Source organism: Eublepharis macularius, chromosome 5 (genome assembly GCF_028583425.1).
Source record: "Eublepharis macularius isolate TG4126 chromosome 5, MPM_Emac_v1.0, whole genome shotgun sequence".
NCBI classification, from domain to species: Eukaryota; Metazoa; Chordata; class Lepidosauria; order Squamata; family Eublepharidae; genus Eublepharis; species Eublepharis macularius.
Window position 1 is genome coordinate 13,468,421 of NC_072794.1, and position 24,821 is coordinate 13,493,241.

At 47.3% G+C, this 24,821-nt stretch overlaps 1 protein-coding gene across 1 annotated transcript in view; it reads right to left on the reverse strand.

Moving 5' to 3' along the window:
• Positions 1–708: 708 nt before the first annotated feature.
• Positions 709–24,821, reverse strand: part of NCAN (neurocan) — a 55,807-nt gene continuing 31,694 nt past the window's right edge. The window contains exons 7-14 of the mRNA XM_054980761.1: positions 22,430–23,845; positions 12,914–13,030; positions 11,501–11,614; positions 9,415–9,573; positions 8,502–8,584; positions 6,639–6,783; positions 2,717–2,899; positions 709–854 (exon numbers count right to left, since the gene is read on the reverse strand). Coding sequence (XP_054836736.1) covers positions 709–854; positions 2,717–2,899; positions 6,639–6,783; positions 8,502–8,584; positions 9,415–9,573; positions 11,501–11,614; positions 12,914–13,030; positions 22,430–23,845 — 2,363 coding nt within the window. The remainder of the gene's footprint in view (positions 855–2,716; positions 2,900–6,638; positions 6,784–8,501; positions 8,585–9,414; positions 9,574–11,500; positions 11,615–12,913; positions 13,031–22,429; positions 23,846–24,821) is intronic.

Below are 24,821 nucleotides of genomic sequence, written 5' to 3' on the forward strand. Positions count from 1 at the left end.
AGCCTCGTTCTGAGACCTCAGTACAGACTTTTCAGACAAATATTTGCAGGCCCAAAGGCTAGCAAGCAACTTGCTTTGGTCTGTCAATGGAAGCTGAGATTGGGAGGAAGTGGAACTGTAGATAGGGTTGCCAGCTCCAAGGTGGGAAATTACTGGAGATCTGGAGGGTGAAACCTGGAGAAACCTGGAGAAAGTGGGGTTTGGGGAGGGGAAAGACCTTGGCATGGCATAATTCCATACAGTCCACCCCCCCCCCCCCCAAAGTAGCCATTTTCTCCAGGTGAACTGATCTCTTTGGCCTGGAGACCAGTTGTAATTCCGGGAGATCTCCAGCCACTCCCTGGAGGCTGGCAACCCTAACTGTAGAGCATGTTCCTGGGGAACTGCAGGCTATTCAAGCAAACATGATCCCTCGTGAGTGTTTGCAGAAGGGAAGGCACTCTTTACAGCAAGCCTTTTCCGAGAGGGGCCCCACATTTTGCAAATCCGTACAGACAAAGGAGAGTGTTAGATCCTGCGCACATGTTCCATTCCACACCTTACAGAGTCCTAGGGCAGAGGCTAACAAAAGAGACCGATGAGAGGGGGGGCAGGAAAGGCATCAACTATTCCATCCATCACACCATTGCATCCTAGGTGGGCCTGAGGGAGGGCAGGGGGAAAAGGGGAAGGGGGGGCAGGAACTTGTGCTTTCATCTGGGGCTGTTGTTAAAAGTAGTTCCCATCCTCCTCTGTCCAGTCCAACTTCGGATGCTTCGGATGTTTTCGCCGGTCCTTACGGGATTTGTGGCGGTGGTGTTGGTGATGTTGGTGGCGGTGGCGATGGTGTCGCCGGGTTCTATGGGACCGTCTGGCTATAGGGAGACAAGGGGAGACCAATGTTGGAGCTTTAAGAGTTGAACTGCTGCTTGGGGGTGAACCCAATCCTTCCTCCACAAGAGAGGCTCCAAACGAATGAAACCGTCTTGTCAAAATATCCCAGCTATCTACGGTCTTTGTCTCCAAAAGTATTTTGTTGCTTCTTTCTCTTTTGTCTACGCATCCCTTTCCCTTTCTCCCTTCTCTGCCCATTTATTCTTTTTCCCCAGTCTCCCCCGCACCCATTTTCACACCCATTAGAAATGCACATTTGTTTGCGGAGGAAGGGAAACAGACAGGAATGGCAATGAACACATGAATGCCCTTCCTTTTGTTCGCTTCCCCGTCTTTGGCCTCTGAAACAGGGCCCTGTTCTCCCACTGGTCTGAAATGGAGCTGCGATGATCTCTTGAGTATGGGGAATAATCCCTAAACGTCCCACCCACACTGGATGGCAAACAAACAAGTTAACGTACAGCCCAAAATGTTTCCTGCAGAATTTATCAGATTTAATTTCTTAATGAAAATGGACTCTTGTAACAATCAGGGAGGAACTCAACCCGGCTTTTTTGCCCACGTCTTGATTCATACAGTTGTTGTTTTCAGTGTGCCTCATATTGGGTGGATATTTCTTTTGTTTCCTGAATGCCATTTCTGTGCTGTTTAGATGCCATCACATGCAGATACAATTGGGGAGAATTTGGTGCCAAGAAAGACGCTGAGGTTTGTTTATGACAAAGCAAAAGCAAAATAGGGATATTCAAATTTGACCAGCCAGTTTTTCAAAATTCCATCTCATCTCTGGTTATAGTGAAGATAATGAACATGAATTAAGCATTTGAAATGAAAATAATAAGAAAAACATGCGGAGGGGGGGAGTGAGACCTTCTTTGCTTCAGACTGTTGATGCCAGCCCCTGAACATTTGATTAGGGCGGGAGGAATATAGGGTCGCCACATTTCTGCTCGTGCCCCAAACCACTGATCAGCTGGGCAGCAGGAGGAAAATAGCAGGCAAAACGGAGGGCACGGGATTGTCATTCCTGGTGTGATGGTGTAAGTACCAGTGCAACCCAGAAATGACATCATGTCAGGTGGTGCTCTAGCATTCGCCTAGAACTCAATGGTTAAACCATAGAGTTTTGTGCAAATGTTAGAGCATTGTCTTGATGCGATGATGTTATTTCTGTGCCAGAGGTGTCATCACGCCAGGGAGGGGATCCCCATCTCCCCCGTCTCCCACTGGTTGCCAGGCCATGCCTGTGAACCCTTGAGGAACATGAGGGAACCTTCAATAACGTTCTCACCAAATTATAACTCTCAGGTTTCTTTGCAGGGGAAACCCTGCTGGTTTACCTAAGGCAAAACCATCCTAAGATCAGGGGAAGCATGAAACTTGATTCTGAAAGCTGTCTGGTTTGATTCGAAGAGCCCTATTTTCATACTGTTCCTTTGAGGCATCTTTATTTTCAAAGCGGTTTCCCTTCCCTTGCGCTTATTTTTTTTTCCTACTAAAATTAATATATTTGTCAATGCTATTTTTGAAACGATCGCCTACAAACGGCATCTAAGAAACAAATGAGCAAGATCAAGGACAGCAACACAAGGGAGGTGAACAGAAACCCGTGAATCTACACAAGGGGAGCTCTGCTGGATCAGACCCAAAGGGGCATCCACTAGGCAGATGCCGCAGAGAAGCCTGGAAACAAAGTCACCTGGCAGTGACACCCACTGGTTACAGCCTCTCACCAAAAAGTAACAGAGAGGGCCATACTGGCTCAGCCTTAGTTTGAAGGCCCGTGGGCGCTGTGGCTATCCTGTCTGGCCATCAAATGCGTGTAGTTTTTTGGGATACTCACGTTTCGTGCAGAGGATTCTGGGCCGGTCCCACGTCCCGTTGACATGGCACTTAATGGTGGGCAAGTGCCTCTGGACAAATCCTTCCTCACACTGGTAGCGCACTGTGGAATGGACACTGTACTTCTCTTTCTTCTTGCCTATGGCATAGGCGTTCTCGACCGAGGGGGGAGCCCCACACAGCACTGTGGGGAAGCACGGAAAGGAAAAACAACACCTTGGGTTATTAACATTGGTTCCTATCGTACCATCCAAATACAAACCAAGGTGGCATTCAGTGTTTCCGTAGGCATTGCGATAGTGTTGTGCTGCGCAAATCACTTATAGTCGGACTGTCTTATGTGGACAAAGCAATTCCATTATAAAGATCACAACAGTGGAGTGTGTGGATGCTCTTTTGCTTAGCGAGAAGGTTCCAAAATTACCTTAGCAATTGCAAAATATGTCTCAGTCCTTTTAGCCCTTGCACCCCCAAAATAAGTATTTTCCACTGTTTAAGTTTTATGATTCAACGAGCTTCTAAGGGAATAAAGGGAAAGTCTGTGGATGCAGCCTCCAAAATCGTTAGATCGAGGGGAGGGGAAGTAACAGGGAAGTGTGGTGTAAAGGCAACGACTGTGCTGTCTTGCCTACAGATGACCCAAAAAGACGTTCTCCGAGATATTTTTCTACGCATCGATAACTTGGCCAAGGGTGAAAGAGCTCAGTTTGGGCTTTGTCAGTTTTATACTTGTTTGCACTCTGTTCCTCTGTTATATGGCTTTTAGATGGTATTCATAGAATGACGTATGCTATTCATTCCTATAACATACCATGAAGATTTATCAGCACAGTAATGATGTTGAAAGACATGTATGTCTTACGGGATACATGTATGTCTTACGGGATACATGTATGTCTTACGGGCTTGGAGTAAGGAAGCAGAAAAATATGTGGTAGGGTTGTCAACCTCCTGGTGGTGGTTGGAGATCTCCCAGAATTATGACTTGTCTCTAGGTAACAAAGATCAGTTCCCCTGGAGAAAAGGACTGTTTTGGAGGGTAGGCTTTCTGGCATTATACCCCACTGAGGCCCCTCCCCTTTCCAAACCCCAGGCTCCACCCCTCAAATCCCCAGGAATTTCCCAACCTGGAGCTGGCATCCCTAGTATGTGGTAGGAATCTCCACATGTAATAATAATATTTGATTTAAATATTGCCCTTCAAGACAAGTTAACACCCACTCAGAGCAGTTTACAAAGTGTGTTATTATTATCCCCGCAACAACCACCCTGTGATGTGAGTGGGGCTGAGAGAGCTCTGAGAGAGCTGTGATTGAACCAAGGTCACGCAGCTGGCTTCAAAGGGAGACGTGAGGAATCAAACACAGTTCTCCAGATTAGAGTCCTGCTGCTCTTAACCACTACACCAAACTCTAACGCAGCTGATCTCTAAACTTCTTAACAAAATCTTCTTCATTTAGCTGAAGTGATGCCTCATTTGTATAGTATATCAGTACTGAGAGTCATGGCTTTAGAAATCTAATCTGTTTGGAGTGGGCCAGTCTTGGGCTAAAGCATTTCAGGAGGTGTGGGAGGGATTTACATATTTAATTAACGGCTGTTATCAGGACCGATACATCATCCGGCCTTTGCCAGCGGGAATTGGAAGACATATTTCTTGCGTATGTCGTGAACAGCTGGAGGTTAATGTAACTTTCCAGATAAAGAAAGGAGACTTAATAGTTTTTAATGGCTGCTTTTCCAAGCAAATTAAAGCGAATGAATTAGGTGGGGGAAGGGGTCCCGGAGCATGAGGCAGATATTTCACCATTTACAGTGTCTGCTGCATGCCGAGGTGGTAGAACTCAGTGGGTTGCCCTTGGAGAAAATGTTCACATGGCTGGTGGCCCCGCCCCCTGATCTCCAGACAAGAGGGGAGTTTAGATTGCCCCCCACGCAGCACGGAGGGCAATCTCAACTCCCCTCTGTCTGGAGATCAGGGGGCGGGGCCACCAGCCATGTGACCATTTTCAAGCGGTTCCGGAACTCCGTTCCACTGCGTTCCCACTGAAAAAAAGCCCTGTGCCCGATGATGCAAAATCACAGCTTTAATTCTATCCTTTCTCCACTCCCCCATCCCTGCCACAATCTGGCTGCTATAGTTACAGAGGAAACTCTCCAAAAGAACTATATATTTTTAACCATTCTGTTTTATGCACCCCTTTCCTTGGGCACCAAAAACATCTGGAGACCCTTTGCAGGGTAGAATGAATGTTGAAACGTGCAGGGTTTGCAGTAAATAAATCTCTTATGTGAAGGCACAAGTTGAGACATTGTCAGGAGGGTGCAGGAGCAAGCACTCAGGCTGGCAATAGTAGTCTCAAAGCAGTACCCAAAGGTCTCCTCTCACTCCCAAATCACCCTTCCTTCTTCCCCGAGTCCTCTTAGCAAATCTAGTGGGACTCCAACCACTCTTGCAGGCTCTCAGAGTCACCCCCTTCCTCACTGCTACTGAGACTGGGACATCCAGTTTCAGTGCCTTCTGCCAGTCTGTGACTGGAGGGTGATTCACGATGAATGGGGCGTGGCGGACAGAGTGGGAAAAGAGAACTTTTCCTCCCTCTCCCAAAACACTAGAACTGTCGAGCATCCAATTAAGTTGATAGGCAGTAGATTCAGGATGTACAAAAGAAAATATTTATTTACTCAACGAGTGATTAAAATGTGGATTTGGTGCCAGGCCACAGGCACAGACAGCTTTAAAAGGGCTTGAGGCAACATCAGAGGGAGGTCTTGGCCTGTTGTTGGCCCTCTGGAGTAACTGGTTGGCCAGTGTGTAAGACAGGATAGAAACATAGCCTGGAAGGAATCCCAAAGGTCATCTAGTCCAACCCCAGGCACAATGCAGGAAATTCACAGCTATCCCCTGCCCATTCCCCCAGTGACTGGTGCTCTCTGCCCAGGGGAAGGCAAAAACCCTCCAGCATCCCTGCCCAATCTGGCCTGGAGGAAAATTCCCTCCTGACCACAAAGTGGTGACCAGCATTACCCCGGGCATACAAGAAAGGGCCCCGAGAGCTGAGGACAAACTCGTCCCTTCCTGCCCTCTTTGCCTAAATTCATACTGGACTAGGTGGACCACTGGTCGGATCCAACAGGGCTCTTCTTATGTTCGTATGAATTCTGGAGGCGGCTCCAGTTACCCATCAGAAGCCATTGTCAACGACCAAACTGTGCCTTTGAGAAATGGGGCAGCCATATAGAATTGCCAACCTCCAGGGTGAGGGTGTAGTTCTCTTGGAAATACATCTGATCTCCAGCCCATAGAGATCCGTTCTGCCGGAGGAAATGGCATCTTTGGAGGGTGGACTCTATGGCATCACATCCCTGCTCAATCCCTTCCCCAGGCTCCACCCCCAAATCTCCAGGAATTTCCCAAATCAAAGTTGGCAACCCTATAGCCATGTCAACTCTGGATGAGCATGTGCTTAGACTGTGTATTTCCATATGGAGCTCTCTAGGTCTCTTGTACCCTGACCTGCATAGCCCAGGTGATCCTGATCTCGTCAGATCTCAGACGCTAAGCAGGGTCAGCCTTGGTTAGTAACTGGATGGGAGACCTCCAAGGAAGGCACATGGCAAACTACCTCTGTTAGTCTCTTGCCATGAAAACCTCACTAGGGGTTGCCATAAGTCAACTATGACAGCATGCTCCTCCACTAGGTCTCTTGTGTCACTTAATCCCTGATGATCCATCAACTGTAATATCACCCTCTGGCCACCAGCAGTCGAGGTGCTGTCGAGTGGAATAACAGCTCCTCCCTCCAATATGTTGTCACAGAGCATGTTCAAGACCTCTCTGGGGTTATGGTTGTCACAATTATGAATACTCTACCTGGGGTTCTCCCCTTAACTCTGCCCAAGGAGAAGTTCCTTTGGTTTACCTGTGTCCTTCTTGCAGACATAGGGAAGGTTGTAGTTGCATGGGACGTCATTCCACTTGCCAGTCTCATGTGACACCAGCACCACACAGTCCTCGCCACCCGCAAAGAAGTTATCTGGCTGGTTTTCACGCCAGTTCTCATATTGCTAGAAGAAACAGCAAAACGTAGCAACGGAGTTAAGCACAGCCCTGAAGTTTGGCCATTTGGCTGTTTAGAGTTACCATCTCTACATGGCTATCCCTTTGTTTTGCCAAAAGACCAGGCCTCAGTTACTCACCCTCTGATTGTAACCAGGTGAGACTAAGGCTATAAGCTGCTTGTCGGGCTGCCCTTGATGGGAAGTATCTGTTCATTCAAACACAGCTGTGAAATGCCAGGCTGTTAAAGATGATCGGGAATGGATCTCGCCAGTGTTGGCAGAATGTCACTGGCTGCCAGTTTGTTTCCTTGCACTATTCTGCTACCTTTAAAGCCCTGAACGATATGGGACCAGGTTATCTGACATCCCGCCTGTTCCCATATGAACCCTGCCCATCAATCTATGGAGGGCTTCCTCTGTGTGTTGCACCTGTTTTCTGAGATGAGGTGGGTGATACCTGAGACAGGGCCTTTTTGGTTGTAGCAGCCTGCCTGAGGAACTCCCTCCCTGCACCTGCTTACTTCAAACTTCCTCTCGGGTGCCAGGCGAAGCTATTTTTGCTTTTCCAAGTCAGTTGTTTGTCTTTCTTCCCTGGCTGGCAAATGTATCTTTCCAAATCCCTGCTGAGGGAATAAATTGGGGTTTGAGTGGGGGGCCATTTGCCAGAGAGAATCAGTGGGTTAGAGGGAGGGGTGTGTAATACCTTGGCACTTGTTGATCATCTCCTGAAAAATGCTCCTGCAACTGTAATCTCTGGATTATTTATAGAAAGTAGGCTGTTGTTATCATTTTGGTTGTGTTTTTTTTTGTGGTTTGGTTTAGGGGTGTGCGTGGGAGTAAAAATTCGGTTTTCCCGCTTCAGTTTACCCGAAGAGGGGAAATGATCCATAAAAACCTGAAAGCTGAAGCGGCAAGCTGCTTCGGCTTCAGGAATTTCACTTCGATATGCTCCATAAATATTTGGAGCATGTCGACGTGGGGGGAAGCTGTCTCCCAGCCCCACCCCCCCCCACTTAGCCCCACTCCCACTCCCACCCCTGCCCCCACTTATCTGTTCAGGAGCAATACCAGCCGGGCAGCGGGGAAGGTTGGAGCTGGAACCTCCGCCGCCTGCCCTGCCTCTTCTGCTGCAGCAGCGGCCTGCGGAGCCATGGGGGAGTCTGGAGCTGGTGCCTCTGCTGCCCGCACTGCCTCATCCACCACCATGGTAGCCAGCTGGGCAGTGGGGAAGGCCAGAGCTAGCACCTCTGCCGTCCACACTGCCTCGTTGACCACAGCAGAAGCCTGCAAAGCCGTGGGGAAGGCTGGAGCCAGCACCTCTGCCACCTGTGTTGCCTCCTCTGCTGCTGTGGTGGTCAGCTGGGCAGTGGGGAAGGCTGCAGCCACTGCCTCCGCCACCCGTGCAGCTGCCTCCTCTGCAGCAGCACCGCAGCGAAGGGCCAGGTAAGTGGGGGTTCCCAAAGCGATACAAATCTCTTCAGGAAGCTTTGAATCAGGGATTACGAATTAGGGCCGGCATGCTGGCCCTGATTCGTAACCCCTGAATCATTATGGATTGGGTCCGATTCGGGCATTTATCCCGAATCGGATATCCGAAGTGCACACACCTAGTTATAATAGGAAGCCATTGTAATGGTTATCACTTCTATTAGTAACAGATTGCCAGCCGTGTCCTCCACTACAAAGCTCTGCTTGCCATGACTTCTTTCAACTGGATTACCTACCAATCCCGTGTTATCTGTCCACTGGAAATCCTGTTCCACGATGCGGTCATTGAGTCCAATCCAGGTATTCTCATGTCCAAAACCTGAAGTTAAGACATCATTAGTTCCCATTCCCTGGAGAATGAGAACGTTCCCCTCCCTGGCCTGCCCAAGTCATTTTGATCCTTCCTGGCTGCTTTGTCAGAAGACCTTGAACTTTTCTGTCAGAATGGTAGAGATTCCCTAAAAATCTTGGATCTGAACTGTGGAGCCCATGCCAGATTGCAGTTACTGCCCACTGCATCGAGATTTCAGTCTCAAGCAAGGTCTCCAGTCCCAGCTTCCTCTTCCGTCACCACCACCACAACAACCAATTTATATACTGCCCTTCAGGACAACTTGTCACCCACTCATAGTGGTTTACAAAGTATGTTATTATTATCTTCATGACAATTACCCTGTGAGACAGGTGGGGCAGAGAGCTCAGAGAAGCTGTGACTGACCCAAGGTCACACAGCTCACTTCAAGCGGAGGAGTGGGGACATGGTTCTCGAGATTAGAGTCCTGCCGCTCTTAACCACTACACCAAACTGGCTCTTAGCTTTGAGATGTTACTGGATTTCATGTTTGGATTAGAAAATTCCAGTCTCTGTCAGGGACTCTCCCCACGCAGGAAGAAAGCACAGCAGTCTGAGTTCCCTGATGGGACGAATGCGCAATTTGATAGGAGTGTTGCTGTTAAATTGGACGGGACGCCTGACTTTGAGTTAAAATGGTGTGAAAGAAGCAAAACTGGTAGGACGAAAACACGACGAATACCGATGAAACGAAAAGCGGTGCGTTTTTGCCCATGTCGAGTTCAGCCCCCTTGCTGGTTCCAATATTTGGAATTGCGTCCTGCCCTGCCCCTTCTCTTCTCGGGTTGCCAACTTACTGTTAATGAAGTTATGCTCCTCCCACGAGTGGATGCTGGTTAGATGACCTGACCTCCGACGGCAATCCCTTTCTGCGTCCTCCCAGGAGCGCCGGTGAGCAAAGTAGCGATAGCAATGGCCCTGGAACTTGTGCCAGTTGTGGTCACAGCCCTCTGTATCTGAAGAGAAAGGAAGGGAAAGACGTTGCCTTTAGAAGGAAGGAACGGGTCTGCCGCCTATGCAACATGGGCCTATTTGTGGCCAAACACACAAGCTCCTGCTGGATTGCACATGCTGGCACATGTGCACAACTCTATGCAGCCCTATCTCCAATCATGGAAGCCCTCGACCCACACTAGCGCATCCCCTCAGTTCTTCTCAAGCAGAATACACCAGCGATTGTAGTGTAGAATTAATAAGGGGTAGCCGGACTTTTCTTTAAAACCCAACGGGGATGTACAAACTGCTTTGATCGCTGAGGGAGGCAAATGCTGTGGAAGGCTAAGAACGGTGCCTTGGAAGGATTATCGCCATCCCCTCTTCTCACACACACACCCAGTTACATATTTCAGAGTGGGTGGAACTTAGCTAGAATCCCGTTTTGCACTACTTTGTTCTGCATAATGGGATGCGGGTGGAAATAGCCCCTGTTTCTCTCTGTCAGAAGGGATTATCCTGCTCCAAAGTGGCATCAAATCCCTTGAGGGAAACTGGGGCCTTCAGGGGCCAGATCAGATTAATGTGATTCATTCTGCTTCCTGCTTTTCCGCTGCAAGGGAGTCTCACATACAGGCAGGGAAAGAAGACGACTGTGTGTACACACCACGGCTTGTGGTGCAAGGGACAGGTAAGTGGAGGGGGATTGTGTATATGCACACCTCCGGTCTTATACCTAACATTTTAAAATTGCTAAATGAATGCAGTGCTGAATGAAAGGTTATTTACACCCAACGCTTGTTTTCTTCCAGTCCCTATCCAAATGTGTGCGAGGGTGAGAGGGGGATGCCCGATTTTATCCCATTCCCACCAATTCAGTCTAGCGAATCGTTTGCTCCTGCTATTTTTATGTCTTCTTCCTTCTGGGCTTTGAAACTGGAGATACGGTCTTCTGCAACACTTCTGACCGGCAATTTTTTAAATCAGGGGCGTAAAGGGATCAAGCTCAGCCCTTCTGCATGCACTGCTGAACTCTTTTTTTTTAAAAAAACCGAATTTTATTGAAATATTTTTAAAAACAAAAATTTTAAAAGCAGCAAAAAGAAAACAAAAAGAAGAAAGAAGAAAGGGAGAAAAAAAGAATATATAGGAAAAGCTTTCGATTTTCTCTACGACAAATACCGGCATGATTACAGAATTCACACTTGTTCTATTGTTATTGGGATAAAACTTCTCATTTTTATAATCCACCCCCCCTTACGCTTCAAAACCACAAATCATCAGTCCATTTCTTCGGTTTCACGCAAGAAGTTAATAAGATATTTCCAGTTTGCTATAAATATGAATAACGTCTTCTCTCTAATCAAAGCAGTAAGTTGAGCCATCTCGGCTAACTTCATCATCTCCACAATCCACGCCTCTATTGTAGGCAGTGTCAGACTCTTCCATTTTTGAGCATATAAAAGCCTTGCCTTTTGAGCATATAATAGTCTCGTCCAGGGCTTTTTTTCCTGGAAAAGAAGTGGTGGAACTCAGTGGGTTGCCCTTGGAGAAAATGGTCACATGGCCGGTGGCCCCGCCCCCTGATCTCCAGACAGAGGGGAGTTGAGATTGCCCTCCGCGCCGCCAAGCGGTGCGGAGGGCAATCTCAACTCCCCTCTGTCTGGAGATCAGGGGGCGGGGCCACCAGCCATGTTGCCATTTTCAAGAGGTTCCGGAACTCCGTCCCACTGCGTTCCTGCTGAAAAAAAGCCCTGGTCTCGTCTCAAAGCTGAGCTCCTGACCCCAGAGCCTAAGTGAATCCATCTAAAGGACCGAGAAATATGACAACCTCCCCCAGACACGCACATGGTTGAGGCAGATGCCCCTGGGGCCAGGTGGTGGGTTGCCTGCCTAGTTAGCTTCCTATAGCAGGGCTAGCCCTGTGGGTGGCCTAATAGCGCCCCTCACCTTTGTCGCACAGGTTTCCCCCATAGCTGGGCAAGCAGAGGCAAACAAAGGAGTTGGTTTCATCGATGCAGGTGCCGCCGTTCTGGCAGGGACTCGACAGACAGTCATCAATATCTGTCAAGGAAAGAGAAGACAAAGGAGGCTTTCTGGAGAGGGTTGGCAGGTAGGATGCTGCAGACGGAGGCTGCCGATTGGGAATTTCCCCTAGAAGCTGCTCACTGGAGACCCATTCTCATCCAGGCGCGACTCTGAGGACTCGCTTCTGAACAGCGACTACTCCCAAAGGCCTTTTCCAGCCAGAGCCCGTGCCTTTCCATGGTAGCTCTAGGGTTGCCGTCGTCCAGGTATTATATTCCACCAAGTGCCTTGGTGAATAAAGTAGCCTTGCAGCACCGCCGGAGGATTTCTAAAGATGAAGCTCAGGGAGTCCATTCCACAAAGTCCATTCCACATTAAGAACCAAGAAGGTTAAAGAAATCCAAATCAAAGGGACAATTATTCAAATTATATCAGTATATCAGTATATAAGAAAATACATGTATTTATTACAGAAGAATATAAAACCTATTGCAGGCCCCCAAATAGCCTCAATTTAACAGGTTCTGTTTTGAGTCTTGTATATGATTTTATCTGTATTGAGGGGATGCACGTATGTTGCATTACGTTTTCTTGGCAGACTTTTTGCTATGGGGTGATGACGTCCCCCCATGGGTCAGTAATGACTCAGTGCTTGCACAGGGTCATTTTACCTTTTTTATCTGTATAGAGGCTATATTTGGGCCTATGATAGTTTTTATATTATTCTGTAATAAAAATCAGTATATCTGGTGTACTGATATACAGGGCTTTTTTTCAGCTGGAGCGCAGTGGAACGGAGTTCCGGAACCTCTTGAAAATGGTCACATGGCTGTTGGCCCCGCCCCCTGATCTCCAGACAGAGGGGAGTTGAGATTGCAATCTAAACTCCCCTCTGTCCAGAGATCAGGGGGCGGGGCCACCAGCCATGTGACCATTTTCTCCAAGGGCAGCCCACTGAGTTCCACCACCTCTTTCCCCAGAAAAAAAGCCCTGCTGATATATATTGACGTTTTACATTTAGTAATTTTAATAATTAGCCCTTTGATTTGGATTTCTTTAACCTTCTTGGTTCTTAATTCAATTTTGTTTTGGGTTATGTCCCCCCCACCCCCCGCTTTTGTTCTTTGTAATTCAAGGAGGTCTCCAGGACCCACCTGGATGTTGGCAACCCTACACTATTGCAGTAATTTCCCTTCTGATGAACATCTTGCAAATTTGCAGTTAAAGAAAGACCAGAAAACCTAGGTTGGTCTAACGCCCCATGTTTCCCTCCCCTCTGCAGACAATCTGGCTGCTGGTACCTACTGGATAGGTGCACCTTCCCTGCCCCCTCACCTATTTCACAGTTCTCTCCTGTGAACCCCTGTGGACAGCTGCAGCTGGAAATGTTCCCACTGGACTGGCAGGTCCCACCATGCAAACAGGGCTCATTGTCGCAAGGATCGGTCTCAGCTACAAGACACAACAACAACAACAACATTCAATTTATATACTGCCCTTCAGGACAACTAAACACCCACTCAGAGCAGTTTACAAAGTGTGTTATTATTATCCCCACAACAAACCCTGTGATGTGCGTGGGGCTGAGAGAAATCTAAGAGAGCTGTGACTGACCCAAGGTCACCCAGCTGGCTTCAAGCAGATGAGTGGGGAATCAAACCCGGTTCTCCGGATTAGAGTCCTGCCGCTCTTAACCACTACACCAAATTGGCTTGCCAAAAAAGGTGAAAGGTGGAGACAGTGGAGCTTGCCAAGAAGTTATGTACTCCATAGCAGCACACAGGAGTCCACATTGTGTGCCAAAGAAAACTGTGCATTGCGCAAATCAGACAAATGGAACATATTTACATACATTTGCAAAAGGCATTTCAGTTATGCTAATGCTCTAGCCATGCCAATCACCGGCGATCTCCTGAGGTTTCCTCAAGCATATCATCGTAGTCATGAGGACTGGACTCTTGGGATTTTTAAAAAAAGAAATGAAAACTGAAATCGGTGAGATACTACATTCTGAGGCCAACACAATGACTCCACACTGCCAAGGGCAAACACACAGCCTGGCTCCATTTGTAGTTCATTGCTGGGCTTTAATGGCACATTTTAATTAAATGGGTTTAATGAAAACTCTCTGAAAAGAAATTTTAATTGCATGTTTTAATAGAACAGTTTGGGTAATTTAATTGTTTTTTATTATTGGAGGTCAGCCCCTTGCAGAGATGGGCGGGGCCATGGCTCAGAACACCTGCTAAGCATGTCAGAGGTTCCCTCTTCACTTAAAGGATTGCCACTCACACGTGCTGGGAGAGTCACTGCCAGTTAAAGGAGACAATCTGGAGCGCAGGTGGCCACGGGACCAAATCTGCACGAGGCAGCTCATATCCCCCAAGCACAAGAGGTGGTGAAGGGCTTTCCAAACCCAAAAACGGAGCCAGGAATTCCGGAGTTCCGTGTCTTGGCTGGTCAACAAAACAAGAAGAGTGGCCAAGCCACAATCGGATGCTCAAGGGTAGTTATTTCTACACATCTTAAGGATAAATTAAAGTATAGTCACTGGTAGAAATATCCCAATTTATAAATAGGCAATATAACTATACTGGTGTATAAAGTGACATTAGTGCATATATAAATATGTAGCTATATACCATGTATCTAAAACTCATACAAAATCTGATATACAGTCAATAAGTACAATTACAACAGCCAGAAATTCAAAGTGCATATCATACAAAAACTTAGCCGTGTAATAATATGATGACGTCTATTCCTTTAAGAATGTAAATTCTCTTTTCTTATAGGTGCCTTTGGGAAAACAGTTCTCAAACCAGGTAAGTAACAACAATGTAGTTTCTACACACACAAGACGCTATGCTGTTTTTCTCTTGTTTTCAGATGGACCAATATCGAGGTAAGTGGCAACCATATAATCTTTATAAACAAATAATACTGTGTTGTTTTTTCTTTTTCTTGATGGACCAAAATCGAAAGAGTTTGGCGGAAAACTGCACCACCCAAGCTCAACAGGGGGCCAGCTATTTAGATCACTTGTTTCATCAGGCACTTCTTCAAGGGCATTAAAATAGGTCCACAATTCTTCTCTATTCAGACTTCATAGAATGACATTTACATGAACATCAAAGTCCAGGCACCACCAAACACAGCTGGTCGACAAGCAGTGGAGGTTGGACTGGGAACCCCAGTAGGATGCGGTCCTCTTATAATGAGCAACCACCTCCTTTGAGCAGTATTTGGGGAAACGGGGAATACACTTCGCCCAGCAACAAGTTGGAGGTGGGGTGGGGGGACCAATCCGGATCTTAAGGAAGGAATGGAGGAATAGTTACGGAGCTCCAATAAGGGAAGACCTGGCCTCGGAAGTACCTTTGGTGGTGGCAAGTGCCATCAAATTGCAGCCAACTTACGGCAATTCTGTAGGGTTTTCAAGGCAAGGGACGTTCAGAGGTGGGTTGCCATTGCCTGCCTCTGCATAATAATAAAGAGTCCAGTAGCACCTTTAAGACTAACCAACTTTATTGTAGCAGAGAGTAGCATGCTACAATAAAGTTGGTTAGTCTTAAAGATGCTACTGGACACTTCACTATTTTGCAACTACAGACTAACACGGCTAACTCCTCTGGATCTATGCCTCTGTGTAGCAATCCTGGACTTACTTGGTGGTCTCTCATCTGAGTACTAATCAGGGCTGACCCTGCTAAGCTTCTGAGTTCTGACCAGATGGGGCTAGCCTGGGCCATCCAGGTCCAGAAAATACCCTTACCTTGAGAGAAATACTCCAGCATGGAGAGTGTCCTGCAGGCAAACTACAGCCAGCCTCTTCTGCAGAAGCATAAACTGTTTTTTAAAAAAGGAGGGGGGATGGGGCAGGGAAAAGGAGATTTTCCAACATTGGAATCTGCCTTGTTAACTGAGGGTCTCACCACACAAGACAAAATACACTCGAATTACATGGGTCACTCGACTATATTTTGTAATTCAAGTGTATTTGAGTGTCATTCGAGTGTATTTTGTCTCGTGTGGTTTGACCCTGAGCCTGACAGCTGCTTTCCAAGGTCCTGGAGAGAGAAAGGTCTTCCAATAATCTGCTGTTTGTGAGTCTCTCTTCGCGAGACATCTTACACGAGGATGCTCAAGTGAAGAGAGACGCGATGTTAGTCGGGCAATGCAGGAGTTTACCTCTCTGAACGTAGGAGTTTCACCTCTCCACAAACAGCTGGAGATTGCTCCTTTGAGGGTTTATTAACTTCCCCTCCTCCCTGAGAGCTATCTTAATTTCACCTCCTGGTCGAGGCAAAGAAGAAATAAACCCTCCGATGAGCACTCTCCGGTTCCTTGTAGAGAGGTGAAAGTGACGAACTCCTGACTCCTACGTTTCCCAGCTAACATTGCATCTCTCTTCACTTGCGCATCCTCATATAAGATGTCTCGTGTACAGAGACTCTGAGATGCTGGAAATCACATCTGGGACCGTCTGCGTGAAAAGCAAGAGCCTTACCCACTGAACCACACTCCCTCTGAGTAAAAGCAGATGCATATGGCTGTTGATTTTTGCTCAGGGACGTATGTGGTTGCCTTCCTCTGAGTCAGGTCTATCAAGCCCTGGATTGTCTACTGTGGCTCTCCAAGCTTGTGGGCAAAGAGAGGGTCTTTCCTGGCAGCTTGAGGTTGGCCCTGGGACCTGCTGAATGCAAAGCAGCTGCTTGGCCACAGAACCCGCCCCCCCCCCCACAAACACACCTAATCACAGGAAGCTGTCAGACTAAAATCTGACTCACAACCCAGCTAGCTCAGACTGACAGGCAGCAGCTCTCCAGGGTCTCAGGCAGAGAAAGAGCATCCCAGAAACTGTCATCTGAGATCTTTTAAGTGCCAAGGAACCTGGGAGCAGAAACAGGCCAAGCATGTGCTCCAGGGACACTGCTGGACAAAATAGCATTCCTCTGCCGGTATGAGCATTGGTGGTCCTTCCCGGAGTCTGAGGAATTGGCTTCGCCTGGAAACTTTTTTAGTGCAGTGGGAGCATCTCTCCCTCTCTCAGTACAAATGTTCATTTTCTTTTATTGGGGTTAGCTCAGGCAAATCAGACTCGAGAGTTTCCAGCACAGGTAGCATGAACTGGAGGGGAGATTTTGGTGTGGGAAGGTTGTTATTTTAATTTTGCCGGTAAATGTTTTAAATCTATTCTTGTAAGCTGGCGTGAACCATGAGGAAAAGTGAGTAAAAATGCTTTAATAAATAAATAGGTAAGTAAGTAAGCAAATAAGTAAATAAAAATAAAAACCAGCAGTGGTGGATACCGGTTAGTTCCAGCAGTGTCACCAATGCCTCGAGTCCTCAGAGCGGTCTTCCACTCAATCTGAATTTTTTGTGACTTTTTTCATTGCAAAGTGAAGGGCAAGCATGCAAACAAAGAGTAAGGAAAGTTTTTCAACTAAGAAGCTAAAAAAGATGGCCAGCTTCAGAAGTGATGCTCGAAGAAAGAGGTTGGGACCAATACAGCATTATCAATCTATTTTGGTATGCTCAATTTACGGCGGACGACCCCTGTCTATCCACGCTGTTCTTCAAAAACAGCAATTTTATGTCAGTCTTAATTTCAGTGTAATTTCTTAAGACCAACCCAGGTGAGGAATTTGCCCCTTCTGTTTTTGGAACTTAAAACCATCCAAGAGATGGCAAAAATAGTTCATTGTCTGTGAGTTAGATCCCATTGAAGATTTTCCCAGTGCACAACAGTCGTTGGACCAATGCTGAAATGTCTCCTTGCTGTTTGCTTGTGCTAGCACTAACTTGATCTTACAGAGCTTGCTTGGATTGCTGTCAAGGGGAAAAAGATGATGAAGAGAGCAGATGAGACATCTCTGCTCTTTGATCCTCCACCTGAGTGTCACTGATAGGAAAATTTTTGTAATAGTATTCTGCTGCCAATTATAAATCCCCTACTACCACTTACTCACATATATATTTCAAGACACTAAACTCAGTGATCTCAAAAGAAATATGGGGGTTTATTGTTTATAGACACATATCACCTCTCTTTATGCGCATATGTGCAAAGACCAGTTACATTAGAGATCCTTATATACTCTTAATGCTTATTGTCTACAGGATAATTGCTAATTGTTTACAGAATGAAAGATCAAAGGGTTAATTCAAACAGGTTTTTTCAGAATTACATTTCTCAGGATACATGGCACCCAGCAAGCCTGATTGACAGGACAATTAGATCTCACTGTCATATAAACACCTCAATGCCGAAGTTATACTTTTGTTATGGGTTCGAAATGCTTCTGGGAAGTAACACATTCAAGGCTAAATTTTAGTAAGAGAATCAAAAACAAGAGTTTACAGTTAAAAGGAACTGCAAGATCAAGCTGACCTGTAGTTCAGTCTCAGAAGCCAGGGAGAAAGAATCTGCCACCGAGGCAAATTTGCCTCTTGTGTCTCTAAGTCTTTTTTGCTTGAATGTGCTCACACACAGATTCTAGAAAAGGGCTCCTAAAAGGTGCCTTAACAGTCACACATGCTTTGCAAGAAAGGCACAACCCAAAGCACCCCCTTAATGATCCTTATCAATAGAGCTGGAAGTGGCTTGCTGGGACCTCTTAGGAGACTCCTGATTCATCAACACCCTGTGTCCAGTGAATGCCCTCTCTCCAGGCTTGCTGGAATGTATTTGCAGAAGGCACTGCAGGAAACATATTCTCTCTCCTACAAGAATCTGTTGGGAGAAGATGGCCTTGTAAGAGAGAGGCTTTACCTCCATCCCACCACTGCCACCATGTCAGAACCAGAGATGCCCTGCTCCCATTCCTGGGCACTGAATACTTCCCAAGACACCTAGGAGCATTACCAGGGCTCTGCTCTGTTTGTTTGGCATGTGTAATGTTTGCTGACTAGGCACTGACTACCTAAAATTACTTAAGCTGACTAATTTATTTCTCTTCTTGGCTGATGTTTTACCCAAAGGTGCAAGAAAGTCCTTTCCATGCCATGTGGTTGTTGAAGGGATCCCATTCCTCTAGTGGGGTGGAGGATCTCCCACTTTCACCCTCTGCCCCCCACCTCCACTTACCTGGCTGACAGGGGAGGAAGGCACAAGAACAGGCCTCTCAGGCACACTCCCAGAGTGGTGCGACAATGTCACTGACGTCATTGCGCCACCCCAGGAGCGTTTCTGCACTTCGCCATGGGCTGATTTGGATCCCAAATGGGCTGAATTGGGCCCGTTTGAGTCCCAAATCAGCCTGTTGTAAAGCAGAAGCGCCCCCTGCACCTGCATGGTGACATCACCGTGCAGCTATGGGACCGCGCATGCACAGCATACACAGGTAAAAGATAAAGGCTGTTTTCACCCCACTTACTGGCCACAGAACATCACGCCAAGCTCCCAGAACGACAGCATCTTTCCGGTGCGATTTTGCGCCAGGAAGACGCTGTCGTTTTGAGAGCTTGGCGTGATGTTCTGTGGCCAGTAAGCAGGGTGAAAACGGCCAAAGAAGGCAAGAGGGAGGTAAGAGCCAGGTCTCCCCCCACTCCCTCCAGGAGGGTAAAGGGACTTGCAACCCTAGATTATTGTCATGCTGGAAAGCAGTAGGCACAGAGACAAAGCCTCTCTCATATATGCTGGTAGACAGATACTAACTAAAGAGGTTCCGCAGTACAGTCAAACAGCCATTTTCAGGCCTGAGTTACGTCAGCTACAAGTGTCATGAACCAATCAGGGCTTAGATACTTAATTGGCAGTGCTAGCATGAAAAATATGGGGAGTAGTGATTGAAACTGATTACAGCAGCATGCCACCACGTTCCCAAAGCCAGGACTTGCAGCTGTGCCTGATTAGCAAGCCAAGGGATTTTTTCTCAAAATAGGCCTGATATTGGGCCTGCCTGATCCAGATTGTTAAACTTATCCATTTGAGGGCCTGATGGGGGAGGGCTTTACTTACTGGCAGTTGTCAGTGATGCGATGTGGTGGTGCGGAGGAGATAATAATAAGATTCAGTTTATATATCGCCCTTCAGGACATTCAGAGCAGTCTACAAAGTGTGTTATTATTATCCCCACAACAATCACCCTGTGAGGTGGGTGGAGCTGAGAGAGCTCCAAGAAGCTGTGTCTGTGAGCCGGCTTCAAGCGGAGGAGTGGGGAATCAAACCTGATTGTCCAAATTAGAGTCCTGCCGCTCTTAACCACTATACCAAACTGGCTCTAATCCTGTTCTGCCTCCTTAGAAGCCGCATCCTCTTGTCCCTGATTGGAAGCTCATTTCAAAATGATAGCCATTCCCCGCACCCTGCATGAAATTCTCGTTTTTTAATTCCAGTTATGAGAGATGAAGGCTGCAATTATTGAGCCTAGAAAAAAAATGAAATGAAATTATTTCTGCTTATGCTCAGTGGCAAAACTCAAAACTTGATTGACCCGGATGATAACATGACAGACAGTGCAATGCTATGCAGAGAAACTCCAGTCTAAACCTATTAACTGCAATGGACTTACACTGGAGTAACTCTGCATAGAATTGTACCGAGAGAAATGAGGCATGGTGAGGGAAAAGTGAACAAACAAAGAGAACCTTTTCTCCCTTGAGGCATTTAAATTTGGGGTCACAACATAAATGCCAACAGACAGTAAAGTCAGGACACACGAATGGGAAGTACCAAATATTATTAACTTATGGAACTTGCTGACACAAGATTTGGTGAAAGCCACTGACTTTGATGTCTTTAAAATGTGTCTAGGCAAGTTCCTGTGGGAGGAGTGGTGGACTTTTGGGAGATTACGGAACTCAAGTGTACATGATGCCACAGAGTCCACTCGACCCTCCAAGGCAGCCATTTTCTCCAGGTCCAGAGGAGTTAGCTGTGTTAGTCTGTAATAGCAAAATAGAAAAGAGTCCAGTAGCACCTTTAAGACTAACCAACTTTACGGTAGCATAATCTTTTGAGAATCACAGTTCTCCTCATCAGATGCAACTTTATTGTAGCATAAGCTTTTGGGAGCCACAGCTCTCTTCATCAGATGCATCTGATGCTGCATCTGACAAAGAGAACTGTGATTCTTGAAAGCTTATGCTACAATAAAGTTGCATCTGATGAGGAGAACTGTGATTCTCAAAAGATTATGCTACCGTAAAGTTGGTTAGTCTTAAAGGTGCTACTGGACTCTTTTCTAGCATAAGCTTTCGGGAGCCACAGCTTTCTTCATCAGATGCATCTGATGCTGCATCTGACAAAGAGAACTGTGATTCTTGAAAGCTTATGCTACAGTAAAGTTGGTTACTCTTAAAGGTGCGACTGGATTCTTTTAATTTTCTCCAGGGGAACTGATTTCTATTGTATGGAGAACGGTTGTAATTCCAGGGAAACTCCAGGCCTCAACCTGAGTTTGGTAACCCTAGTTGCTTGGGAGGGGAAAAGAAGGGGAGTCCTGGGCCTTCTCCCCCTGCTTGTAGGTCTTGTGGGACCATCTGGCTAGCCATTGTCCCACAATAGAGGAGGATGGAGTCCATGGACTTTCCAGCTGATCCAGCAAGACAATTCTTTCATATTATTGGAATATCCATGTGTGGGAGAGGTCTAATAATCTGTACTTCAAACCTGGCTTTGTTCTAAAACAGGGTGTGTTGGTAAAATTGCTGCCATTATTTACAACCTATTGATCAATATTCACAAATCATTAATGTGAGATAGCCATTTAAAGTACCACTATCCCCCCCAAACAACACTTAAAATCATGCCGGAAGACACATCAAACCCTCCAAATCATACACATGATAACGAGGAAAGTAGGACATGCGAAGAAGAAAAGCCAGAGGGCGCTTGTAACTTTAGCTGTTGCCTAACAAAAGAAAGAATTTTGGCTGCTGCAGCTTTCTCCATCCCTGCACTTCCAGGAGCGGACAAGGGACGCCCGCTGTCAAAATCTGCTCCCTTACTCAGTTTTTCCCGAGAGTTTCCCTTGGCAGCTCTCTGTCCCATTGCCGAGACGGTGAATTTGCAGCTGCCGGAGGATGTCAAGGGTGATGAATATTAATCGGGTTGGTTTTCCTGCCTTTTTGAAACGTCTACACACTTCGGCAATCCTCCCCAAAACACTTAAAAGGCGCCTGGAGTGAAACATCCCAGGAGCTCCCTGGCCTGCTATTATTAGCAGCAACAGCTTCTCAGAGAGATGTCAGGGAACGGATGTAGTGTACATTCCATCACACTGCAGCAAGCCCAAGAGGCAAAATCTAAGGTAGGGCCACAGATAAAGGCATCAAGGGTTGGCACAATGGGGCATCTGCTGCAGCCCACAGCCTGGCAGAGGGCCCGCTGTTGACCAGAGACACTAGATCTCTTTGCTCCCAGTCCCAACAGAAATGGGAGGAGTGTCCCGAAGGCCTTCAGGCGATCATGGGAGCAGTAACCCAGTTCATGCTGGGAGAGATACTGGGAGGGTGTGAATGCAACTTTTAAAAACCCATTGGTGCTAGTATGTCTTAAAGGAATATAAAAAATTCTGCTCCCTCCTCCAGAAAGGGGAGCATGCTCAGTAAGGAGGCAGCGTGCTTAACGGAGGGGTTGCTGTTGGAGGACGTCTTTCCTACAGCCCCCCTCCAAGAAACCTAGAGCCAATCTCGAAATGAGGAACTAGATTCTCAATGGCTGATCAGCTGCACCAAGTGTAGTGCCTGCCCAATGCACAAGCTGGGTTGGATGCAGTGCAGAAGGGGGAAAAATGGGGGAGAAAGGAGATCAAAGGACAGCATTAATAGCCCTCTACTTGACTTCCAAAGCCTTACCCCGAAATAAAAAGGCTGTTGCCAGCTTGGGGTAACAAGGCACCTTACCCAGAGAGCTGCTGTTGGCCTCCTCAGTCCACGCCAGACTCCCGACTCCTTCGACCGCAAATGGCTCCCCCTTGTCCTCTCCACTTCCGCTATCAGCCTCCATTGGGAAAAACCCTTGGAGCTCGCCTGGGGTGACGGGAAGGTAACCTGTTTTGTCCTGTCCAGCTTCCGCTGCTTCCTTGCTGGAGTGGATGGGTGGCCCCAAGCTTGGGGGGAAATCTCCGGGCTGTTGAGGGCTTGTAGGCTCTGACACACTCTGGAGTAGCAGAGAGAGCCTCGTGTCAGATGAACTCCACTGTGTCTGGTCCTCTTCTTTGATAGCTTGCTGGGTCAGGGCCTCTACATCCTTGTCCGGAACGAGCCAGGTAGAAGTGTGGAGGTAAGCTTCACTGTGGACAGGAGGCCCAGTGGTAGCTCCATGTTGCTGGTAGACAAGGCCGTGTCCAGCTATGCTGACCGCTTCTGGAAGCATCACACCAGCTTGGTGACTGGGGCCTGTCGTGTTGACTTCAAAATGGCTGCCTGTGCTAGGACTTACCGCATCCTGAGGGTTTTTTGGCTCAAGAAGGCTCACGGTTTCCATGTGTGCTGAGCCATCTGTTGGTGCCAGGCTTACGATCTCCTCAGGGCCTTTCAGCCTCACATCCATTGTGGCCTCCTGGACGTCTTGGTTACCAGCTGCTAGCCACTCCTCAGGTCCCCTAGAAAGAAGTCGAGCGGCATGTGGGTAAAAGTTGTCAGGGGTCAGAGAAGGAACGTCCTCGGGTGGCAAGGTGATGGCTTCTTCCCCTCTCAGCTCAGCCGGGTCTTCTGAACGCCGGCTAGGCTCTTCGAAGTTGGATTCCTTTCCTGCCACGTCGAGTATGCTGGCCTCCCTTTGCTGTTTGGCGGAATACAGCCTATCTTTCTCCATCAGTCCCTGTGAAACCCTCGGTGAGGGATGCTGAGCTTGGAAATTAGGCCCTGGAACTTCTTCCATAAAGCTCACATTCTTCTCTGGAGTTCCTTGGGAGTCGTATTCAGGCTGGGCACTCCCTTCATCAGAGTGGGACTCGCGCCTCGGATGCTGAATATTGGTTGGGATCGTTGGAGTGACATTTTCGTTGCCCGAGAACCCGCCCTCGTTGTCCACAGCTTGCGGCAGTCCCTGAGGGTAGTCTCCTCGGATGCCAGTGCCCAGGGGTACATCTTCATCTCCTGTTGCTGTGGCAGCCTCTTGGGAATAAAGTGCCCCATTGGTCATGACTGGCAATGATGTGTCAGAATGCTGGTGCTCTGTAGGGAAGGGCTGGCTCTCTGGCAGATCAGAGATCTGATGCTGACGGCTGGCCTCTTCAGCACCCGTGTCTCGCAAAGAGAAAGATGCAGGAGAGAAAGTCATCTCTGGGCGGCCCTGATTCTCAGAAGTTGCTAATCCTGCAAGGAGAGGCAAGAAAATTAGAAAAAGAGCTCTGGAAGATTTTGAATTTGTCTCCCTTGCTATCTTAACCCCCAATTCCCTGTTTTGATTTTTGCTTCTTCCTTGATGTGAATCTAACCTGTGAATTGTTCCACTTTGCACCGTTTTCAGTTTCCTTATTTCTCCCAGAAAATATACATATTTTACAATGTTATTTGCGCCCCAGTAAATTATAACGGCATCACATTTTGTGTATAAAAATGTACTGCGTGCATGCACAACCCCAAGGATTCTCCCAAGCTGCCATAGAAGCAGAGAAACAAAACAAATGACAGCAGGATTTGAGTCCGGGGCACCTTAGAGACCAACAAGATTTTCAGGGTGTAAGATTTTGAGTCAGAGCGCCCTTATTCAGACTTACACCCTGAAAATCTTTTTGGACTCTGTGGTGCCACTAGACTCAAATCCTGCTGTTCTACTGCGGACCAACCAAAATTAAAAAGTAACAAAATAAGGAATATCTGTTTGTTTTTTTCAGAAAGGCATGTTTCTAGCCCCTAAGATGACAGATCCTCAAAGAAAATGGCTGAGTAAGATTTCTAGAGGTTGGGAAATGGGAGTGCTCCCTCCTTTAAAGAGGCGCCCGAGAAGAACCAGTTATGCAAACACACAAAAAGAACGGTAAAATAAATAAGAGATGCCAACTCTTTCTAAACATGGTTGGAGAACGGCCCCTTCCCACCTCAATGAAACAGGATTCTCAGCAGAGTGATCTTATCACGGGGACTCACTTGATAATGGGTTGCCGTGCCAGGGAGCATATCCTGGGATGGTTGCTGTGGCAACCGCCTCTTCATTAGCACCAGCTCCTTGACGCTAAGGCCATTTGAGCTGCACAGGTTGGGTTTTCCTGCCAGAGTTGTCCCAACGGGATGGGCAGAGGAGAGGGTAGGGGCAGTTAAGAAACAAATTTGGAAGCTGGGTGTGGGGGAG